Below are 18,421 nucleotides of genomic sequence, written 5' to 3'. Positions count from 1 at the left end.
CAGCCTGGAGGGGCAGGTGAAAGCAAATCCAGGTGGGGGAGAAGGGCAAGTGCTCTAGGGAAATGAAGCAGGTGTGGGAGGGAGGGAGGGCCGCTGCATGGTGACACTTACCTGCGACCAGCAGGACAAGAAGAACCAGCTCTGCATGTGTCTGGGAACAGTGGGGGTTGGGGGGGTGAGGTACAGAGACTTGGAGGCAGAAGAGGAATCAACCAGTGGCTGGAAAGAGCTGGGCAGCAAGGAGGGAGGGAGCCAGGAGGGAGGGAGCCAGGAGGGAGGGAGCCAGGAGCGCAGGGCCAGACCAGCCTGGAGGGATGTGCAGGCTGTCTCTCTTGTGTGACAATATTGTCCTACCTCAGCACTTACACCAAACGTTGAGCGTCTCACAGTCTCTGTGACCGGGATCTATCTCGGCTCAGCTGGGAGCCTCTGTTTTAAGGTCCCCAGGGAGGCTGGGGCTGTGGTCTCAACTGAGGCTCACCTGGGGCAGGTGATCACCTGTCTCTGAGATCACTCACGGGTTATTGGCAGGATTCAGTTTGGACCGGGGCAGGGGGGGGGCAGTTCTGAGATCTTTCCTGTCTGTGGGTGGGGACCCCCTTGGTAATCGCACGGGAGCCCCATAGGACAACTCATATTATCTGGTCTTGCTTCTTCAAAACATGGGATCAAAGAGACAGAGGGACAGAGACAGAGAGACAGAAGACAGAGAGACATAGACAGATGGATACAGAGAGGAAGGAACACAGGGGAGAGGGAACCAGTAGAAGTCACAGACTTTTCATAACTCCACCTTGGAATGCTATATCATTTTGTCCTGTTCTAGTTATTGGAACCCAGTCCATCCAGCCTCGAGGGGAGGGGGTCACACAGGGATGTGGGGCAGGAGGTAGGAAGCTGGGGGGTCCTTTTTCACCCGGCTCCTCCCAGGCCAACCGAGAGGCTGTCCTTGGGCTGAATTTGTCCTCTTGGGGGGGGGGGCAGAGAATACTGGTTGGGCCAGTTGGCAGAGTGCTTGGTCTGCCCATCTTGTTCACTTCTTTATTACCAGGTAGGCACCAGTGTCTAGAACAGGGGTGTCCAAACTTTTTCAACGTTTTTTACCAAGGCAAGGACCGTATGCGGTAAAATACACAAACAGCCGGGCCACTCACTCGAGGTGAAGTACGTATTGCCTCACCTGGTTTATTTAAGTAAACTAAATATATTTTTGGAATTTGCTGCGGGCCAATTAAAAGTGGATTGCGGGCCGCAGTTGGCCCGCGGGCTGCAGTTTGGACACCCCTGCTCTAGAAGGTACACCTGGGAACTTTGCAAACTTAAACGGAGTGAGAAAAACAAACCAATTGATCCCAGACCAGGTCCCAGGGAACCAGTGTTTCAGCTAAAAATGGAAGCATGACCTTTCAGCTAGCACTCACCAGCTCCCCAGCGTGATCCAGGAAGCTGCAGAACCTGGGGAAATAGGACCTGCCTTCCAGGAACCTGTGGTCCTCAAGGGAAACCCTGAGGACGGACACGGGCAATAAGAGTCCTGAAGGACCTGGGAGGCTGTGCCCAGGTGCCAGGCAGATCTGGGTTTGCAACTTCAAGCTACATCATTGTGACCTTGAGCCTTGGTTGATTTGTCTTCCGTGCCGTTTCTCTGTATCTGGTTTCTTCCCACTGCCTCCCTTGGTACTGCTCCCTTTTTGACCACTAGGACACCTTCCTTTTTGTCCCCTTGTATGCCCCCTCTTTCACCACACCTAAGCAAAGGCCTTTGCCTAGAGGCCCTCCCTCCCGCTCCTCCCCCTGTGCTTGGCCCACCCTTGGTGAAATGTAAGAGGGTCTGGTCCCCCTGGGGATCCTGCAGTTCCGGGGTGAACTGGGGTCAATGTTACCCCATGCCGTGGGAGGAAAGTATGTCCAACCCTATTTACAGGGGAGGAAATAGAGGAGCCAGGAGATTCCCGGAGCCGCTCGCTCCTCAGGCTGGGCGCCAGGCTCAGAGGCCCTGAGCAAAGGAGGAATGATGGATCCTAAACTGAAAATCAGTGTGATGGCCAGCTGTTTTTTTCCTGTGATTGCTTCGATACTTTTCTAAAAACATTCAAGTTTTTCTCCCAAATCGTTTCTCTGTGACTTCTCAGGCCCACATCCCCACCATGAGTTCCCGGACCCGCCCTTCTTGCCGGGTCCCCGAGCAAGTCCCGCTGTGTGCGAGGCCCCAACTCAGAGAGCTGAGAGCAGAACCCAGGAGAACCCCCGCGGGGGCGGGGGCTGAGGCCGGTGGGCGGGGCGCAGGAGGATGGGCGGGGCTGAGACCGTGGGCGGGGCGAGCGGATACTCTGTCCTCTCGCGGGCCCCGCCCCCGGCCGCCGGCCTTGAGTCAGGCCCAACCGCTCACTGCCAGAGATTCGGCGCGTCCAGTGTGTCACGCGGGACCTCCGGCGAGCGGACTCCAGTGTCTCGGGCCAAGGTGCGGCCCTCCGTCCGTCCTACGCCGGTAGCCTCAGGGGGTGAGTCTGCACCCAGCAGGGACAGTCGCTTTCCCTCCGCCCCACCCTGTCGCCGAGGAGGAGCGCTCCGGGCTGGGGCGGGTGGAGCTCGGGCCTGGCTTTGCGTCCGCGGAGTGGCCCCGCTGCTGCCGCGGTGACTTGGGCCCCTTGGGAGGCAGAGCCGACGATCGAGGCGGAGGCCTGGAGGACGCTGCGCCCCATGGCCCGAGTGGGGAAACTGAGGCCCGCAGAGGGAGGGCGAAGGAGCGGGCTTGCCTGAGGCCACCGAAACCCCAGCCCCAGGAACTTTCTCTGACGTCGGGCGGACCCCCGCTAGGCTGCAAGGGTCCCGTGGTAGCCGTGACCGGCACCCTGCCAAGCGCGTACCGCCATTCCCGCATGTCATCACGCGCAATGCGTTTTGTCCTCCCTCCTCCCCAACCCAGCCTTTTGAATCCGAGGAGATCACCGAGGCCGTGGTGGTGACTGGCTTGCCCAACGTTCTGGAGCCAGGGAGAACTGAAGCGCCCAGGCCCCGCCTCCCGGAGGAAAGCACTGCTGCCATCCTTCCCTCCCGGGAATCACGCCGCGTCCCGGCAGTGCAGGCTCTGGGCTTGAGTTCCGGTGCCCTCATGGTTTCCCACGGGAATCCTCCAGGCGCCTCGCCCCGCGCTGCTGCCCAGCTCCGGGGCAATCTACTCACCTCCCAAAGGGGGAAGTTGGAGGGAGACCTGAGAGCCTAGGCGGGAGTGGGGCAGGTGTTGGCCCCGCGCAAGTGCCTGGCCCAAGGCACAGCCGCAGGCTTAGGCTGAGCACTGAGCCAGTGAGAGCTGGCTCCGAAGCCTCCAGAACGGGCCCTGGGATCCACATTCTCCCGGCGGGGCCACTGTCCTCTGGATAAGAAAGCATTCCTTTGCAGGTGTTCCGCCTGACCCTGGAGACACCGGCTCAGCCTGCCGCCCCTGAGAGGGGCATGCTGATTCGCTAAGGCGCGCTTCGTCTCAGCGGATGCCCAGAGTCAGATGCTGCACCCAGCCATGCGCTGCCACAGACTGGCCCTGGGCCTGGGCTTCTGCCTGCTGGTGGGCACTGCCCTCTATGCTCTGTGGTGAGTATGCGTCATGAAGCCCTCCCTCCCACAAACCTGATCCCTTTAGGGGATCCCTAGGTTTCACCCACCGCTCCTGGCACACATGTCTCCCAACCCCAACCCCACTAAAACGGGACTAGGCTTCTGAATGTTGCCTTGTACGGGCCTCCTGGCCTCTGCACTTGATCTTTCGTCTGCCTTGATCAATCAGCTGTGTTAATGAGGAACTCCTGTTGCTGCTCCAGAATTCACCCTGTGTGTTCATTCTGTGAAGTTCCCAGGGCTGCCCCTCCCCCTCCCCCAACCCTGCCTTGTGTGCAGGGTCTGGCTTCAAGAACATTCCTGCTCAGGAGTGAATGACTGCGGGTGAACAATGACTGCCTGCTGGGTGACCAGGAGGCTTTGTCTTCCAAGGTCAGCCAGACCTGAGGAGTGATGGGGGACCCCCAGATGCACCACTGGGGCCTTCACTCCCACAAAAGTGCACCAACTAGGTTTTCAGCCTTTGGGGCAGAGTTGAATCAGCAGGTGTTTTTCCTTCCCAGGTTATGTGTCAAGAACTGGCTGCCGTTCTCCTACGTCCCCTATTATCTCCCCTGCCCAGAGATCTTGTAAGTATGGGGCTAGGAGAATTGGGGCCATGTGGGCTACCCCGAGTAGGGAAGATGGGAGAGTTTTTAAGGACACTTTGCCTGCAGATTCTTAGGTTCTAAGCTCATGGTTCTGATCAGTGTGATAAGTGTTTGGGTAATTTATGGGCTGCCCTGTTTTAGTCTTCAGGTGTCCTTGCAGTGCTCCCTCCGCAGTGGACCTTGAGCATGTTGCATAGCTCTGAGCCTCACTTGCTGCATCTGTAGAATGGGATGGTAGAGGCGCCCATCCCAAACCACTGGGAGCAGGGAGTGCAATGGTGCTTGTAAATAGCTTGGGGTAGCACCTGGCATATAGTAGGTGCTCAGTGAACAGTGCTTTAGGACTTGGCCAGTTAGCTCAATTTTGTGTTCTATGTGGATTCAAGGAACAAATTAACATGTGACCAAAGTCTTCCCCACATAACGCATCTGACTTTTGGACAGTTGAGAGTGAGAAAAATCAGTCGCAAGGAAGCATCTGGCCCCTCGTCTTTTGTTTTTCATGATAGCTAAAGGAAACTTTAAAATACGGATCATAGACTACTAATTAACAAGGTGTATTTTATTATAAAAACAAAATATAGTAAGTTAGGAAGCTGGAAGGCAGAAAAGATGACAGAAAAGAAAAACCCTTTTGGGTCCCATCTGCTTGAGTTATACTCTAATCCCAAAGTTCTTTTTTTTTTTTTAAGGTGGGTACAGCTACAGTGGCCCATGCAGGAAATTCACTGTCAGCTTGTTGGTTGCTGCACTTTCTAAATGAACAAAATGTGCATTTACTTGGTTCTAAAAGCAGAAAGCCTGCTTGCTATTGAAAATAGTTGTGATCTTAATGTTTTTCCGATTTTTGTCCTGTTTTTCAGAAGTGCATTCTTACTTTTCGTGGTCACCATTTTATCCCACTCAGGGGCTGGGTCATACTTTGTGAACCCCTTTCCTATCAACAACTTTGGGGATTTAGGTCTTTAGGTTGTTTGCAGTTTCCCAGTGTTCTACGTTAGTTTGTAATGAGCAGGTTTGGTAAAGCTTTTTCCATCTTAATGATCCTTCCATTTGATATATTCCCTTCCTGGGCCAGAGGATATGGAGAGGTTCTTGATCTATCTTGTCAGGTTGCTTTCCGGAAGGACCAGGGCACAACACACACTCATATTCACACATACCCCAGGCGACACTGCCCCTGGGCCAGTGATGGAAGTACCATGTGAAAGTGGAAAACAAACTGGAAACTAGAAAAACTAAAACCAAACCACCTTGCTGAGCCGAGAAATGGACTGGGTCTTATATTAATTTTTGCTCCAAAAGACGCATTAAAATCATGCTAGGGCTTATTTTCTGGTTGGGTCTTATTTTCGGGGAAACAGGGTATCTCTGGTTTAAATTTCATTTGTTTGATTCCTACCGAAGGCCCTCCTTTCCCCCACGCCTTCCCACCGATTGAATTTCTTCTTCCTGTACATGCCTGCTCTCTCTGGCCTGTTTGCGGTTCTCTGTCATGGTCCTTGGCTGAGCACATCTGCTACATTATTTTTTTTTCCTTTCCAGTCTGTCTGTCTTGTCATGCAGGGAGGGACTCAGCTCCCGCTCCCCGCACAAGAACACAGGACATGGTGAGGCCAAAAAGGAACACCCACGGAGCCATAGATAGGGGAGTCAGACCACTATATTCTCGCTGGCGGCTGGTCGAGACACAAAAGCAAACATCCACCAGTACCCAATGAGGGGTCTCCCTGAACCCCAGTCTCCCTGGCGGCTGGGGGAGACACAGGAAGTAGGATCCACATGATCCGCAATCCACAATCCGCTTGCTAACCACACTTACTAGTCGCAATCCACAGTCCGCTTCTCTGGCAACCAACCAGAGTAGCCATGGCAGTTATATTAGTGGCTAATGGCTAACCGGTAACAGCTGATGGCCACCTAGCCACAGCGGATGGCCATCTAATAACCGAGCCAGCACCTTTCCATGTGAGGCTGAGAGCCTGGAAACTGCTCTCTGGGGCTCTGTCCCCACAGTGTCTTGGTTCTACTGAGTTATTTTTTTCACAGGTGGAAGTTGGAGGTTTTTGTTTGTTTTCGATGGTCACGTCTTCCCCCCTTCATTTGGGTTTCTTCTGGACTTTTAATTGTATTATATTCAGAGGTTTAGAAATGCGAAGTTCCTTCTTTTGACTGGGGCTCGTCTGTGGCTTTGGTATATTATGTCTCATTCTTTAAGGCAGCTGAAGCAAGTCTGGCCTTGCGGGGATGGAGGGGAGCCACTGCGAGGGAAGAGTGGACCCCTGGGCTGGCAGGTACTCGGTCCTCCCTTCTGACCGCCATCTTTTTCTGAGCAGGGACCTGAAATGTGCTTGTTTGTGTGAAACTAGGGGAGAGGGCCAGTTTGATGGGTCGACTTTAAAAAATTAATTCCAGAGTATAGACTGAGCACAGAAGGACAAATCCTATATGATTCTACTTAAATGAGGTCCCTAGAGTGTCACCAGGGGCTGGGGTTACCAGGGGCTGGGGGAGGGGGCACAGGGGAGTCACTGTTTAATGGGGACAGAGTTCCAGTTCGGGAAGATGAAAATTTTCTAGAGATGGAGGGTGGGGATGGGTGCACACCACGTGACTGTATGTAACACGACTGAACTGTACACCTGAAAACGGGTAAAACAGTAAATCTTTGTTGTATATATTTTACCACACACACAAAGCATCGATGGGAAAACTCAGGGAGGCTTGAGCCATCCCCTCATACATGAGATGTTGAAAATTCCTAAATGAATGGTAGTCGAGCCTTCCAGAGGGCCTTTCCCGGGAGCTGGCTCCCTGTGTGGCCTGGGGCAGGCCGTTCCCTTCTCTGGGCCTCACCTCTACGCCTGGGGAACAACTCCATACAGAAAGTTCTATTTTCCCTGGTGAGGGAACTAAACCCCTAGGAGTCAAATGTCTGGCCCCAGATCTCTGTGCCACCAGATGGTGGCAGAGCGGGACACTCTGTGCAACCTGCCACCTGCTTCCTCAGGGACCCCCTTCTCACTTCTCTACCCAGGGTGGCCTTGGTTGACGCGAGTGGAGGCTCACCCCACAGGCTGCTGGGTGTGGGCTCGAGCCCCTGACTCACATCCCTCACAGCTGTGAGGGTTAGGGTGGTTACCCACGTTACAGATGAGGAAAAGTGGGTGTGTCCTTCAGGGTTCCACTAAAGAAATAGCACCAGCAGGAAGGAGGGAGGAAGATAGATAGATAGATAGATAGATAGATAGATAGATAGATAATAGCTAGTAGATAGATGTATAGATAGATAGATAGGTAAAAGGAACTGGCCTGCTCAACTAGGAGTAGCCAGACCAGTGTGAACACAGGGCAGGCCGGCAGGAAGAACAAGAGCTGACACTGCAGGCCACCCACACAATTTCTTCAGCGAAACCTCAGTTCTGTTCTTAAGGCCTTTCAACTGATTGCATCAGGCCCACCCAGATGATCCAGGATAATCTTTACATAAAGTCAGCTGGTGCAGATGTTAATTACGTCTACAAAAAACTTTCATAGCATTTTGATTAGTGTTTGTATAACTGTGCCTGACAACTGACCGTCACTGTGGGCTTGGATTAAGTAAGGTTCCCCAGGCTAGGGACTGGCAGAACTGGGCTCACCGGTCATTTGCAGCTTCTCCAACCTTTTACCCAATGCCAGGCTCCTACAGAGTGCCATGGTTGAAAGAGCATAGCTTTGGAGACAAATGGCCCCAGGTTGGAATCACCACTCTGCCACTCAGTACCCGGGACAGATGGTTTCTGTAGGAGCCCAGCCCCTGCAGAGCAGGCAGAGCAGTGGAGAAAGTTGGAGAGAATCCACACGGAACCGGAGTGGGGGGTGCCTGTCCTGTGGGGGTGTTGGGTCAATCTCAGCTTCACTAATGGCTCTAACCCCGGCACTAACCACTATCTCTCTCCTCTGCCCACCAGCAACATGAAGCTGCAGTACAAGGGGGAGAAGCCGTTCCAGCCCGTGGCCCCGTAAGCAGACTGTCATGTCCCCCTGTGTCTCCGGGGGTGGGGGTTGCCTACCCTCACCCCCAGTCCTTCTCGGTTCCAGGTCACAGTATCCTCAGCCCAAGCTGCTGGAACAGAGGTAGGCGCTGATCAGGGTCTGGGTGCAGCATGGACAGGGACCTGGGAGGGCAGGTGGGGGACAGAGCTCTGACTTATTTGTCGGAGTGGTGGAGGTGCCAGGTGGCCTTGGAGTCCAGGCAGTCTGACACCTGGGCTCCAGTCCAGTTCTGTCACTAGCTGTGTGACCTTGGGCAGGGTACCCAACTGCTCTGAGCTTTTTCTGTACAGGTGGATAATAATAATAATAACACTGCTCACCTCACAGGAGGCTGGGACTAGATGAGATGGGGTTTGTAAACTGCACGGCGTTGTGCCTGCTGCATAGCAGGTGCTCAATCCGTCATTAATGACAATATTGATGACCCCGTTTATTAGGCACTAGCCGGTGCCTGGCATGCCAGGCTCCTCTAGACACTGGACGTGTGTTACTTCCTGGCCCTCCCGACCACCCTGGGAAGGAGCTATTATGATACCCATTTTGCAGCCGAGGATACTGAGGCCCACACAGCCTGGGAGGCAGGGCTAGGGTGAGACCGAGGCTTTCACAAGGGCAGGGTGTCAATCGCCGTGGCCTCCCCTGCTGCTAGGCCCACGGAGCTGCTGACGCTCACGCCCTGGTTGGCGCCCATCATCTCCGAGGGCACCTTCAACCCGGAGCTTCTGCAGCACATCTACCAGCCGCTGAACCTGACCATCGGGCTTACGGCGTTTGCCGTAGGGAAGTGAGTAGGGGGTTGGGTGGGACGAGGGGTAGTTCTCTCTGAGCCACTGGAACTTACAGTCTGGGGAGAGGCAGGACCTGGACACAGGACCCCGCCCAGGGACCAGGGAGGCCCTGTTGCACAAGGGGAAGGCAGAAAGTGGAGTGTGATGGTGGGAGGAGGGCTTCCTGGAGGAAGGGGTCTGGCCCTGGCATGGAAGGGGAGGGGGAGGCAGCCCAGGTGAGGGAACGGAGGGAACCTTTGCCCCCTCACCCTTCTCTGCTTCCCCTGAGCAGTCCAGACTGGTATGAAAGAATGGAAACCCCCCAGACCACCTCACATAAATGGGAGTCTGTGGTCTGGCCGCAGGCAGGTGAAGAGACCCAGGCAGAGCTGGCCCCTCCCTCAGGATGCTTTTGCCCCCACCGCCCTGTGCCTGCCTACTCTGGATTTCTCCTGTTTTCCTTTCCTCCCTCAATCTACCTGGCCCTTCCTATAGGAGCCACCTCCTGGCAGCTTCCCTCTGGGTCCCTTTCTAGGACCATGATGGGTCCCAAGGCCCAATGTGCTGGCCAGATGATGGGTGGCCCCCGAGAGCCAGGTGAGCCCTGGTCCAATCAGCTGTGGCCTGGAGGATAGGGCCGCATACGTAGTTTCCTTCCTCTTTGAGCCCCCAGCACCACTCACTTTCTCTTGATGCAGCCACTTACCTGCGTCCTGGTTCCTTTCCTCTCTGAGGCACCGTGTCTCTGCCTATAAAATGGGGATTATGGTGCCTGCCTTCTAGTGAGTTTATGAGGTGCTAAGAAGAGAAGAATCCCTTAGAACACTGCCTGGCATTTAGTAAGCGCTCAGTAAAAGTTAGTTCGGTTTGTGAATATAAGAGTCATCATTAAGTAGCATTCTTATGGCAGTCTTAAAAGGTAGGTGCTCTGATTGTGGGCATTTGACAGACGACAAAGCTGAGAGTCAGACCTGAGTGACTCCTGGAGTTGGGGACCTGAGAGGGTGAGTTAGCCTGGCCATCTCCAGGCCCTGTGCCATAGCAGCACGTAATGGGGACCCAGGCAGTGGCCCTGCTGGGGCCACCGTGGTGATGGGTGATTACCACCAGGTACACCTGCTTCGTCCAGCGCTTCCTAGAGTCGGCCGAGCAGTTCTTCATGCATGGCTACTGGGTGCGTTATTATATCTTCACGGATGACCCCAAGGCCATCCCGCGGGTCCCGCTGGGCCCCGGCCGGCTGCTCAGTGTCATCCCCATCCGGGAACACTCCAGCTGGGAGGAGGTCTCCATGCGCCAGATGGAGACCGTCAGTCAGCACATCGCCGCGAGGGCTCACCGGGAGGTGGACTACCTCTTCTGCCTCAGTGTGGACATGGTGTTCCAGAACCCCTGGGGCCCTGAGACCCTGGGAGACCTAGTGGCTGCCATTCATCCAGGCTACTACGCCGTACCCCGACACCAGTTCCCCTACGAGCGCAGGCATGTTTCCACCGCCTTTGTGGCAGATAGTGAAGGGGACTTCTATTATGGTGGGGCGGTCTTTGGGGGTCGGGTGGGCAGGGTGTACGAGTTTACTAGAGGCTGCCACATGGCCATCCTGGCAGACAAGGCCAACGGCATCATGGCGGCCTGGCAGGAGGAGAGCCACCTGAACCGCCGCTTCATCTCGCACAAGCCCTCCAAAGTGCTGTCCCCGGAGTATCTCTGGGATTACAGGAAGCCCCGGCCAGCCAGCCTGAAGCTGATCCGCTTTTCTACAGTGGACAAGAACTCCAACTGGCTGAGGAGCTGACAGTAGAGCCAAGGCTGCCGTGGATGGTTCCCCAAGGCCTGCGCCCAGCTCGCCCCAGTGCCTTACTTCTCAAGCCTTAGCTGAGACCAGCCCTGTCCTGCCTACCTCAGTCTGTCAGGAGAGACCAACCGGAAAGTGGATGTGGAAGGGCCTTTGTAAACTGTAAAGGGCTGTGCCCACATGAGGGGAACGCAAAGCTCGCCGCACAGCAGTGTGGTTCAGGAAAGGTGGGACATGAGAGGGGAGAGTAGAGGTAAAAACGGCAGGGCCCACAGGCTCCCCAGCAGACGTGCCTTTTGGGGCTGGGCTCTGCAGTCTGGCCCTACTCAGTGCCTGTCCCCTTTTGTCACCTTCAAGTTGCACTTGTCACGCGTCTTGGGACCCTTTTCTCTGGCTGCAGGACTCCAGTGCTCTGATGTCCCTGTCATGGGGAACCAATGCCTCACTCAGGACCCCGGTGTGAAATGGACCGGGTCTAGGTTCTCTGCCTTCCAGTCCAGCTGCACCCAATGGTGACCACCCTCCTCGGCACTCACTGCCTTCTTTGTTAGAGGGTTGGGGCAGTTTTAATAAAGGTGGTATGTGCTATGCCCTAACCACATCCGAGTGTCCGTGCTGCAGCCACAGGGGACATAGGCAGCCTGGATTTCAAATGCAATCAACTTGTTGGATGGGGCAGGGCAGACAGTTTCCCAGAAAACCTAGGCTAAAGCTGGCTGCTGCAATAGATGGGATTTCATCCCAGTTCTCCTGGGAGACTGGGTAAAGTGCATCGTGCTGCCGGACATGTCGTCCTCCCAGCTGAGTCAAGGGAGAGCAGAGCCCATCAGCTGGACACCCTGAGGGCGTTCATTCCCTGAGCATATAATAAATGTGTCTGCCAGCCCTCCTGTATCCGGTCAGCCTCAGCCCTCTGAGGCCACTGCTGGCTGTGCCTTAGGCCCAGAATTAGAGGACCTGCAAGGGCAGCGTCACCAGGTCTCAGGGGGTGGTGGGGCCCCCTCCTCCATGGGCTACCTCAAACCATCTTACACCAGCTGGAGTGACTTCAGAGCCCCACGGTGATTCTGTCCCCCAGTGTGTGTTCAGGGCTTGGTGGCCCAGTGCCCCCTCCCCTGGGAGCAGCAGCATTTTTGCCACAGAGAGGAGAGATGGAAGGCAGGGAAGGGTGCACTCTGTGGCCATATCAGGATGAGCACCCACACACCTGGCCACCCGTGGCAAAGCTGGGTGCCACCCCTAAGCCCGCTCTTCCTGCAACATGTGGTTTAGCTGGTGATCACAAGGGTGGGGCAGACTGAGTGACCAGTGTGAGGACATAGCCTGGGCTGGAGAGGATGCTTCCTGGGCAAAGGGACCTCTGTGTCCCCAGGGGACGGTCAGGGCCTGGCCCAGGAGAAGGAGAAGGCTATGGAGCAGGGAGATGTTGAAGGAGCAGCCCTGCCTTTAAGGAGCTTCCAGGTTGGAGCAGCAAGAGACCCCTTGATGTGGCGACCAGGGAGAGCCCCAGGAGGAGGTGGCCCTGCATCAGCCTTGCAGGGGACAAGGGAGCCCCGGCCTCACTCTCAGCCCAGCTTTGGGCCCGGAGTCTTCCAGACCCAGTTGATGAGCCTTCTGAACCTTGACCCAAGCCCTTGGGGACTATAGCTGACCCTGGTCCCCACCCTAAGGTGTAGCCCTCAGATGTAAGTTGAGTGGGTGGCAGAACCCAACTCCTGGAACCAAACCAGCATCCAGGCTACTTCCCTTAAAAGGAGCTGAGGGCCTGGGCCAAAGATGCTCCATGGGTGGGAAGAAGTAAGGGGTGGGGTGGGGAGCTAGTCTGACCCAGGGGAGGGAGGTGGAAGTGCCCGGAGACAGTTCCAGCAGCCCTCAGCCCGTCTGACGGGATCCCATCTGAGCTATGGGCACCAGTCTTGCCAGGGAAGATCAGTTATGCGGGCTCCAAAGTTGTCTTTAAATTGAAGAGTTACTTTAAGAAATAGACAAAATTACAAATACAAGGCTGGGCTCAGAGGCCACCTCCTCGGGCTCCAAGCACAGCCTTTGGGATTACACTGACCCGGGTTCAAAGCCACAGTGGGGCCACATCACAGCCCTGTGACAGGCAAGCTCAGGTGGTGACTCTCAGAGCCTCAGTCTCCTCCAGTGGGGTCAGTGACCCTAGGAGGGTGTGTTGGGGATTCAAGCAGGGGGATGACGGCACCTAAAGTGCTCGGACTCAGGAGGTCACCTGGCCGGGGAGCCCCACACAGGACAAGGCCTCTGCTGGTCAGTGCAGGGCTCGATGGTGAAGAGCAACGATTCTGAGTCCCCTGTTCACAGCTGGACGTGGTCACTCAGAGCTGAGTGGCCTTGAGAGCTGGGGCCACTGCTCATCAATAAAGTGGGGCAAAAGCACTGAATGCCCAAGGGCCTCACTAATAACAACGACACCCAGCATTTGCCCATTCGGGTGGTGGGGCCCCCTCCTCCACGGGCTCCCTCCAGCCAGGGCTGCAGCCAGGGACCGGCTGGACCTGGGGTCCTGCCAGAAAGAAAAGGGTGGGGGTCGTGTAGAGCAAAGGCACAAGGGGCAGCCTGACTTTCCTGCATACACTCGGGTGTGTACTGCTGCTTCCAGGTCCCCCTGATCCCAGCCATCCACTCAGCTGCCCCTACAGGTGGCATATGGGTACCAGGACGAAAGGATGGGGGTGTATAGGCCATGACTCCCCCGTCTCCAGGTCTCCACGCCCCCGCACAGCCCAGCACCCGGCCAACTCCGCCTGGTTGGGTTTGGGGTGGGTCCTAGGGGGCGTAGGAAACTGAGGCCAGGAGGGAGGCACACAGCAGGTGGTGAGGGCAGGGGACCTTTGGGACCTGCCTCGCGCTGAGTCCTTGGTGCGCTGCACGCGCTCGCAGCAAGGCGGGGCTCACGTGCACGCACTGTCCGCGGGAACGCGCAAGCCCGTGTGCGCGCCCGGCCGTGGATAAGAGGCCCACCACGTCCACCCGCGGGAGGGAGGCTGCTGCGCGCCCCCGGGCTCGCGCTGTGGGGCCCGCCTCTCACACCTGCGGCGGGCGGGGGTGGGGCGGGGCCGCAGCTGACCCCGCCCACCCGGCCGGAGCCCGGGAGCCCCGGCGAAACCGAGCAGCGGGGCCCGAGCGGCTGGCGGCGCGGCGCAGACAATGGGAGCGGCGCAGGAGGCGGGGGCCGTGGAGCCCCGGGCCAGGCGGGGACAGGAGGCCGCGCCATGAACCCCGCTGCCGGGCGCCCCCCTGTGCGGCGCGCGGGCCGAGGCGGGAGGCCTCTGCGAGCCCCGGACCCCGCCCTGGGGCCGGCGATGCGCTGCCAGGGCTGAGGATGATGGTAGATTGCCAGGTGAGTGCCACGCCGGGCCTGAGCGCCCTCGCCGGCGTCGCGGGTGGAGGGAAGACCGCATGCACCCCGCCACACCCCATCCGGCGGGGAGGGAGCACGGCGGCGCGTCCACGCTCAGCGCGCGCTTACGCAGTTCCGCATTCAAACCCTTCTGGTACAATTGGGAAACTGAGGCCAGGAGAGAGGCAGGGACTGCTCACGAGCTGGGCAGAGTCCAGAGGAGTAGGGAGGGTTCCGGCCTCCTAAGTCAGCCTCAACTTCTCCCATGGTGTTTCTTTTGAGAATGAGAGCCCCTGAGACCCTGTCCACATCTTCCCTTATGGGATTTGTCCTCTGGGCATCTCCACACAGGCACACGATGGAGGTGACAGTGGGAAAGAAGAAAGAGGCAGGCGGCAGCTCAGCCATCAGGCTGGAGCATCCAGTCTCCTAGCAACATGCCGGGGTTCATAGCATGGGAGAGGAGATGTCAGACTGATGGTCAGGGGTCCGCAAGGTCCCCAGGGGTCTGACTAGGCTGGGGCCTAGAGAGTACGGGGTCTGGGGTCCTGCATCCTCCACTCTGGGCACCTGGACCTAGGAGAAGACCCCCTCCCTAGTGTAGAGAGGGCTACAGGAGAGAAAGCCTCAGCCTATTCTTCTATAAATTGGGGTACACAGATGGTGTGACACAGAGGGTCCCACAGGCTCCTAGAAGAATCCTTGTCCCTGGTTCTCCATCATGACCCACTGCTGTCCCAGTCCCTGGAAAATGCGTTCTGCTCCCTCGAGGTCCTTCTGAGCAGAGGGCAGCCTGCGGGTTTGTGGGTCTTGGGACCTGGGTAGTGCAGAACGTGACAGAGCACTGGACCACTCGTCTGGGGACCAGGGACATTGTTCCCAGATATGTCCAGGGCTGGCTCCTTCTGGTCGCAGTATAAGTATCACCATGCAGGCCTCCTGGACCCCACCCAGGAGCCAGCCCTCCAGCACCTGCTTCATTTCCCTAGAGCACCCCGCCTGGTTGGGTTTGGAGCCTGGGGCCATCGTTGTTGGAGCCTTGGGGTCCTCATTTGGAAGTGGGTCCTGCGTTATGCCCTGGCTGGGGTGAGGAGGCTTCGTGAATGAACTGGACATCAGGACAGTGGAGGGAAAGAGGGGAATGAGAGAGGCTTCTGAGTTGCCTGACTTCGCCCCTGGCTCGGCCAGGTCCTGTTCCTTTGCCCTTTGGTCGCTGGAGAGAGCCGCTGCCTTGACTACATCTAAACAAAGGTGTGTGTTTTGTTTTCTGGTTTTCCTGCTTGGGGCTGCAGTGCTGAGGATGACCACCAGGGGGTGGGCTGTGCCCACTGTGCTCAATGGAGCAGCTGGAGCACAAAAGGGACACCCAGGGGTCATTTCGAGTGTCCTCCTGCCAACATGTACCTTTTATTATTAACCTCCGTGCCCACAGTGTGAGACACTCAGAGGTGGGAGGGACACTGAGACCCTTTCCTTATTCATTTAGCTTCTGTGCCCCCTGCACTCACCCTGAGCAAGGGCCCTGCTAGGCCTGGGGGAGGAGCTGAAAGGACCCACGTGGTCCCTGCCCTCCAGGAGCTCACAGCCTGGAGGGGCAGGTGAAAGCAAATCCAGGTGGGGGAGAAGGGCAAGTGCTCTAGGGAAATGAAGCAGGTTCTGGAGAGAGGGCCCCTCGGTGGGGTCCATGAGGCCTACATGGTGACACTTATGCTGCGACCAGCAGGACAAGAAGAACCAGCCCTACCTACACATGTCTGGGAACAGTGTTCAGTGTAGGTAGGGGGAGCTCGAGGGACAGAGACTCGGAGACAGAAGAGAATTTGGCTAGGAGGTGAGAAAGGAGCCAGGGTGGCTGGAGAAAACAGGGGAGGAGAGAGGAAGTGAGGGAGCCAGGAGCGCAGGGCCAGACCCGGCCTGGAGGGATGTGCAGGCTGTCTCTGTTGTGTGACAATATTGTCCTAACTTAGCACTTACAACACCAAACGTGACCGGGATCTATCTCGGCTCAGCTGGGAGCCTCTGCTTTAAGGTCCCCCGGGAGGCTGGGGCTGTGGTCTCAACTGAGGCTCACCTGGGGCGGGGTCTGTCTCTGAGATCAATCACGGGTTATTGGTAGGATTCGTGTGGGCAGTGGGTGGGCGAAGAGAGATATTCCAGATGAAGGTGTCCTGTTGTCAGAGTTGGTTCAAGGAGGTGTGATGCTGAAGAAAGGATAATTGGGCTGAGACCTGTGAGCACTCACCTGCCCTCCGTCCTTGCTGCCCCAGGTTAAACCCTGCGTCGTCAGCAGGTTCCTGGGGGCCCTGCCCCGAATACCGGCTTGGCTGCACCTGGCCTGGATATCAGAGGTGAGGGTGGGCCCCGTGGGCGTTGTATTCATTTCCTGGGGTTACTGTAACACAGGACAGCAAAGTGGGTGGCTCAAAACGACAGAATTTTATTCTCTCAGTTCTGGAAGCCAGAAGTCCAAAATCAAGGTGTCAGCAGCACTGTGCTCTCTCTGAAGGCTCTAGGAGAGGACCCTTCCTTGCCTCTTCCAGCTTCTAGTGGTTTCCTTAGCATTCCTTGTCTTTTAGATTCATCACTCCAAACTCTGCGCCCATCTTCACATGGCCTCCTCTGTGTGTCTGTGTCCATTTTTCCTCTTAAAAAGATATCATTTGGTTTTGATTAGGACTCACCTTAATCCAGTATGACCTCATCTTACATCTTAACTTTTATTACATCTCCCAAGACCCTATATCCAAATAAGGTCTTATTCACGGTGTCGAACCTCAACATACCTTTTAGGGGTGCACAATTCAGCCCACCTCAGGGACACTGGAGTGGTTCTTCCCATGAAGGCCACGTACCCAGGGGCCCACGGGTGCAGGGGGAGCCGTTGGATTCTAAGGCAGTATTGGGACTTGCCCCTAGCTGGGGGTTGTGGGTATGAATGGACCCTGGGGTTTGAGATCGGGGGAGACATCCTGCTCCCCTGGTTTGCATGTCCTGGCACAGCGCCAGCAGGTGGCGCTGTGACCTCGTGGCCAGGCCACTATGGCTTTGAGCAGCCGCAGCAGAACAGACAAAGGTCTCACGTTCCAGTTGTGAGGAGATGACACTCAACTGTAAACAGACCAGGAGCGTAGTCATTACAGCGGTGACATGCTGAGGAGGAAATCGAACAAGGCGGGGCCCCGAGGCAGTGAGTAGGTGGCGACTTGGATGGGCAGCCAGACAGCCGGGCAGGGGCAGACCTGCCGCCGTCAGCAGTTCCCGCTTCCTTCTTTGCCTGCAAGCTGAGCTGGCCCTTCTCAGCCGGTTCCAGGGGCCCTGCAGCTATGATTACACCTGTGGTTCCCAGACAGCTCTCCCGTCAGCGCAGGGCGGGGTGTGTCCAGGTCTGGGGGGTACACGGAAGGCAGCCGTAGGGATGGGTGGGCTGTCCGGGCAGGTTGAGACTTGAGGGGTCCCTTCCCCAGAGGCCCTGCCCAAAAGTGGATGTGGTACTGCTTGAACTCCCCCACTGCTCTCCTGGTGGGCTTCTGCCAAGTCTCTTACACAGAGTGGGCAGGGCCCTGAGCTCCCCACCAGAGAGTGGGCTCTCGTGGGCACCAGTGAGACGGAGCAAAGGGCCCAGTGTGATGCTGGTCCTGCAAGTGGCAGCCACTTCTTACTGTGGCCTCTGGCGCTTCTGACTCCATAAGTCCGATGCCTCCAGCTCTTGACAGTGGGTCGTGGATTGAGTCGAGTAACATGTTTATCGGGGGCTTCTGTGCAGAGCACCGTGGCTCCCATCTGAGGGGTCAAGACCCTCAGACCGTAGAGAAGGGGTGTTGGAATAGGGGTATAGGACAAGCAGCAGAGCCTCTGGAGAAGGCGTTGGGCTGGGAGCCTGGGGACCTGGAGTCGGTGGCCGCTCTGCCGTCAGTGGAACACCAGCCTTGGGGCCGTGCTCTGCGGGCTAGCCTCTGGGCCGCTCCCGCACCTGTTCTGTGCCGTGGAGATGCCTGGTAATGATGGCTGGTCCATAACACCTTCTCTGTGCCTGGCCTCGAGGGTGCAGTGTCTCACTGTATCTGGAAGGCAGGTGCCGCTGCCATGCTCATGGGTGGGGAAACTGAGGCACTGGAAGGCAAAGGGACTCCCACATCTAGGTAGTGGCAGGGCGGGTAGGGCTGCGTCCCCGTGTGCAGACGAGCCTGGGAGTGGCCGGCACGCATGCTGGGACCAAATTCCTCCTAATTACAGTGAGCTTCCAACGTCAGGGCTG

The 18,421-nt window shown here is 56.9% G+C and overlaps 2 protein-coding genes across 4 annotated transcripts in view; both read left to right on the top strand.

Moving 5' to 3' along the window:
• Positions 1 to 2,353: 2,353 nt before the first annotated feature.
• Positions 2,354 to 11,392, top strand: GBGT1 (globoside alpha-1,3-N-acetylgalactosaminyltransferase 1 (FORS blood group)). 3 transcript variants are annotated; one of them, XM_033123975.1, is made up of 6 exons: positions 2,354 to 2,501; positions 3,400 to 3,588; positions 4,116 to 4,181; positions 8,156 to 8,321; positions 8,890 to 9,024; positions 10,118 to 11,392. In XM_033123975.1, exons 4-6 carry the CDS (start codon positions 8,221 to 8,223, stop codon positions 10,800 to 10,802), a joined length of 921 nt encoding a protein of 306 aa, XP_032979866.1. In that variant the 5' UTR covers positions 2,354 to 2,501; positions 3,400 to 3,588; positions 4,116 to 4,181; positions 8,156 to 8,220; the 3' UTR covers positions 10,803 to 11,392. The 3 variants fall into 3 exon arrangements, with proteins under 3 accessions (XP_032979866.1, XP_032979867.1, XP_032979868.1); XM_033123976.1 differs by lacking the exon at positions 2,354 to 2,501 and adding an exon at positions 2,677 to 3,104; XM_033123977.1 differs by lacking the exon at positions 2,354 to 2,501 and having other exon boundaries at positions 3,462 to 3,588; positions 8,156 to 8,206; positions 8,286 to 8,321.
• Positions 11,393 to 13,950: 2,558 nt separating this feature from the next.
• Positions 13,951 to 18,421, top strand: part of RALGDS (ral guanine nucleotide dissociation stimulator) — a 43,438-nt gene continuing 38,967 nt past the window's right edge. Inside the window, exon 1 of the mRNA XM_033123426.1 lies at positions 13,951 to 14,166. Within this exon, the coding sequence (XP_032979317.1) occupies positions 14,149 to 14,166 (18 nt within the window). The 5' untranslated portion in view covers positions 13,951 to 14,148. The remainder of the gene's footprint in view (positions 14,167 to 18,421) is intronic.

Source organism: Rhinolophus ferrumequinum, chromosome 12 (genome assembly GCF_004115265.2).
Source record: "Rhinolophus ferrumequinum isolate MPI-CBG mRhiFer1 chromosome 12, mRhiFer1_v1.p, whole genome shotgun sequence".
NCBI lineage: Eukaryota > Metazoa > Chordata > Mammalia > Chiroptera > Rhinolophidae > Rhinolophus > Rhinolophus ferrumequinum.
This window is presented reverse-complemented; position numbering and strand designations above follow the sequence as displayed.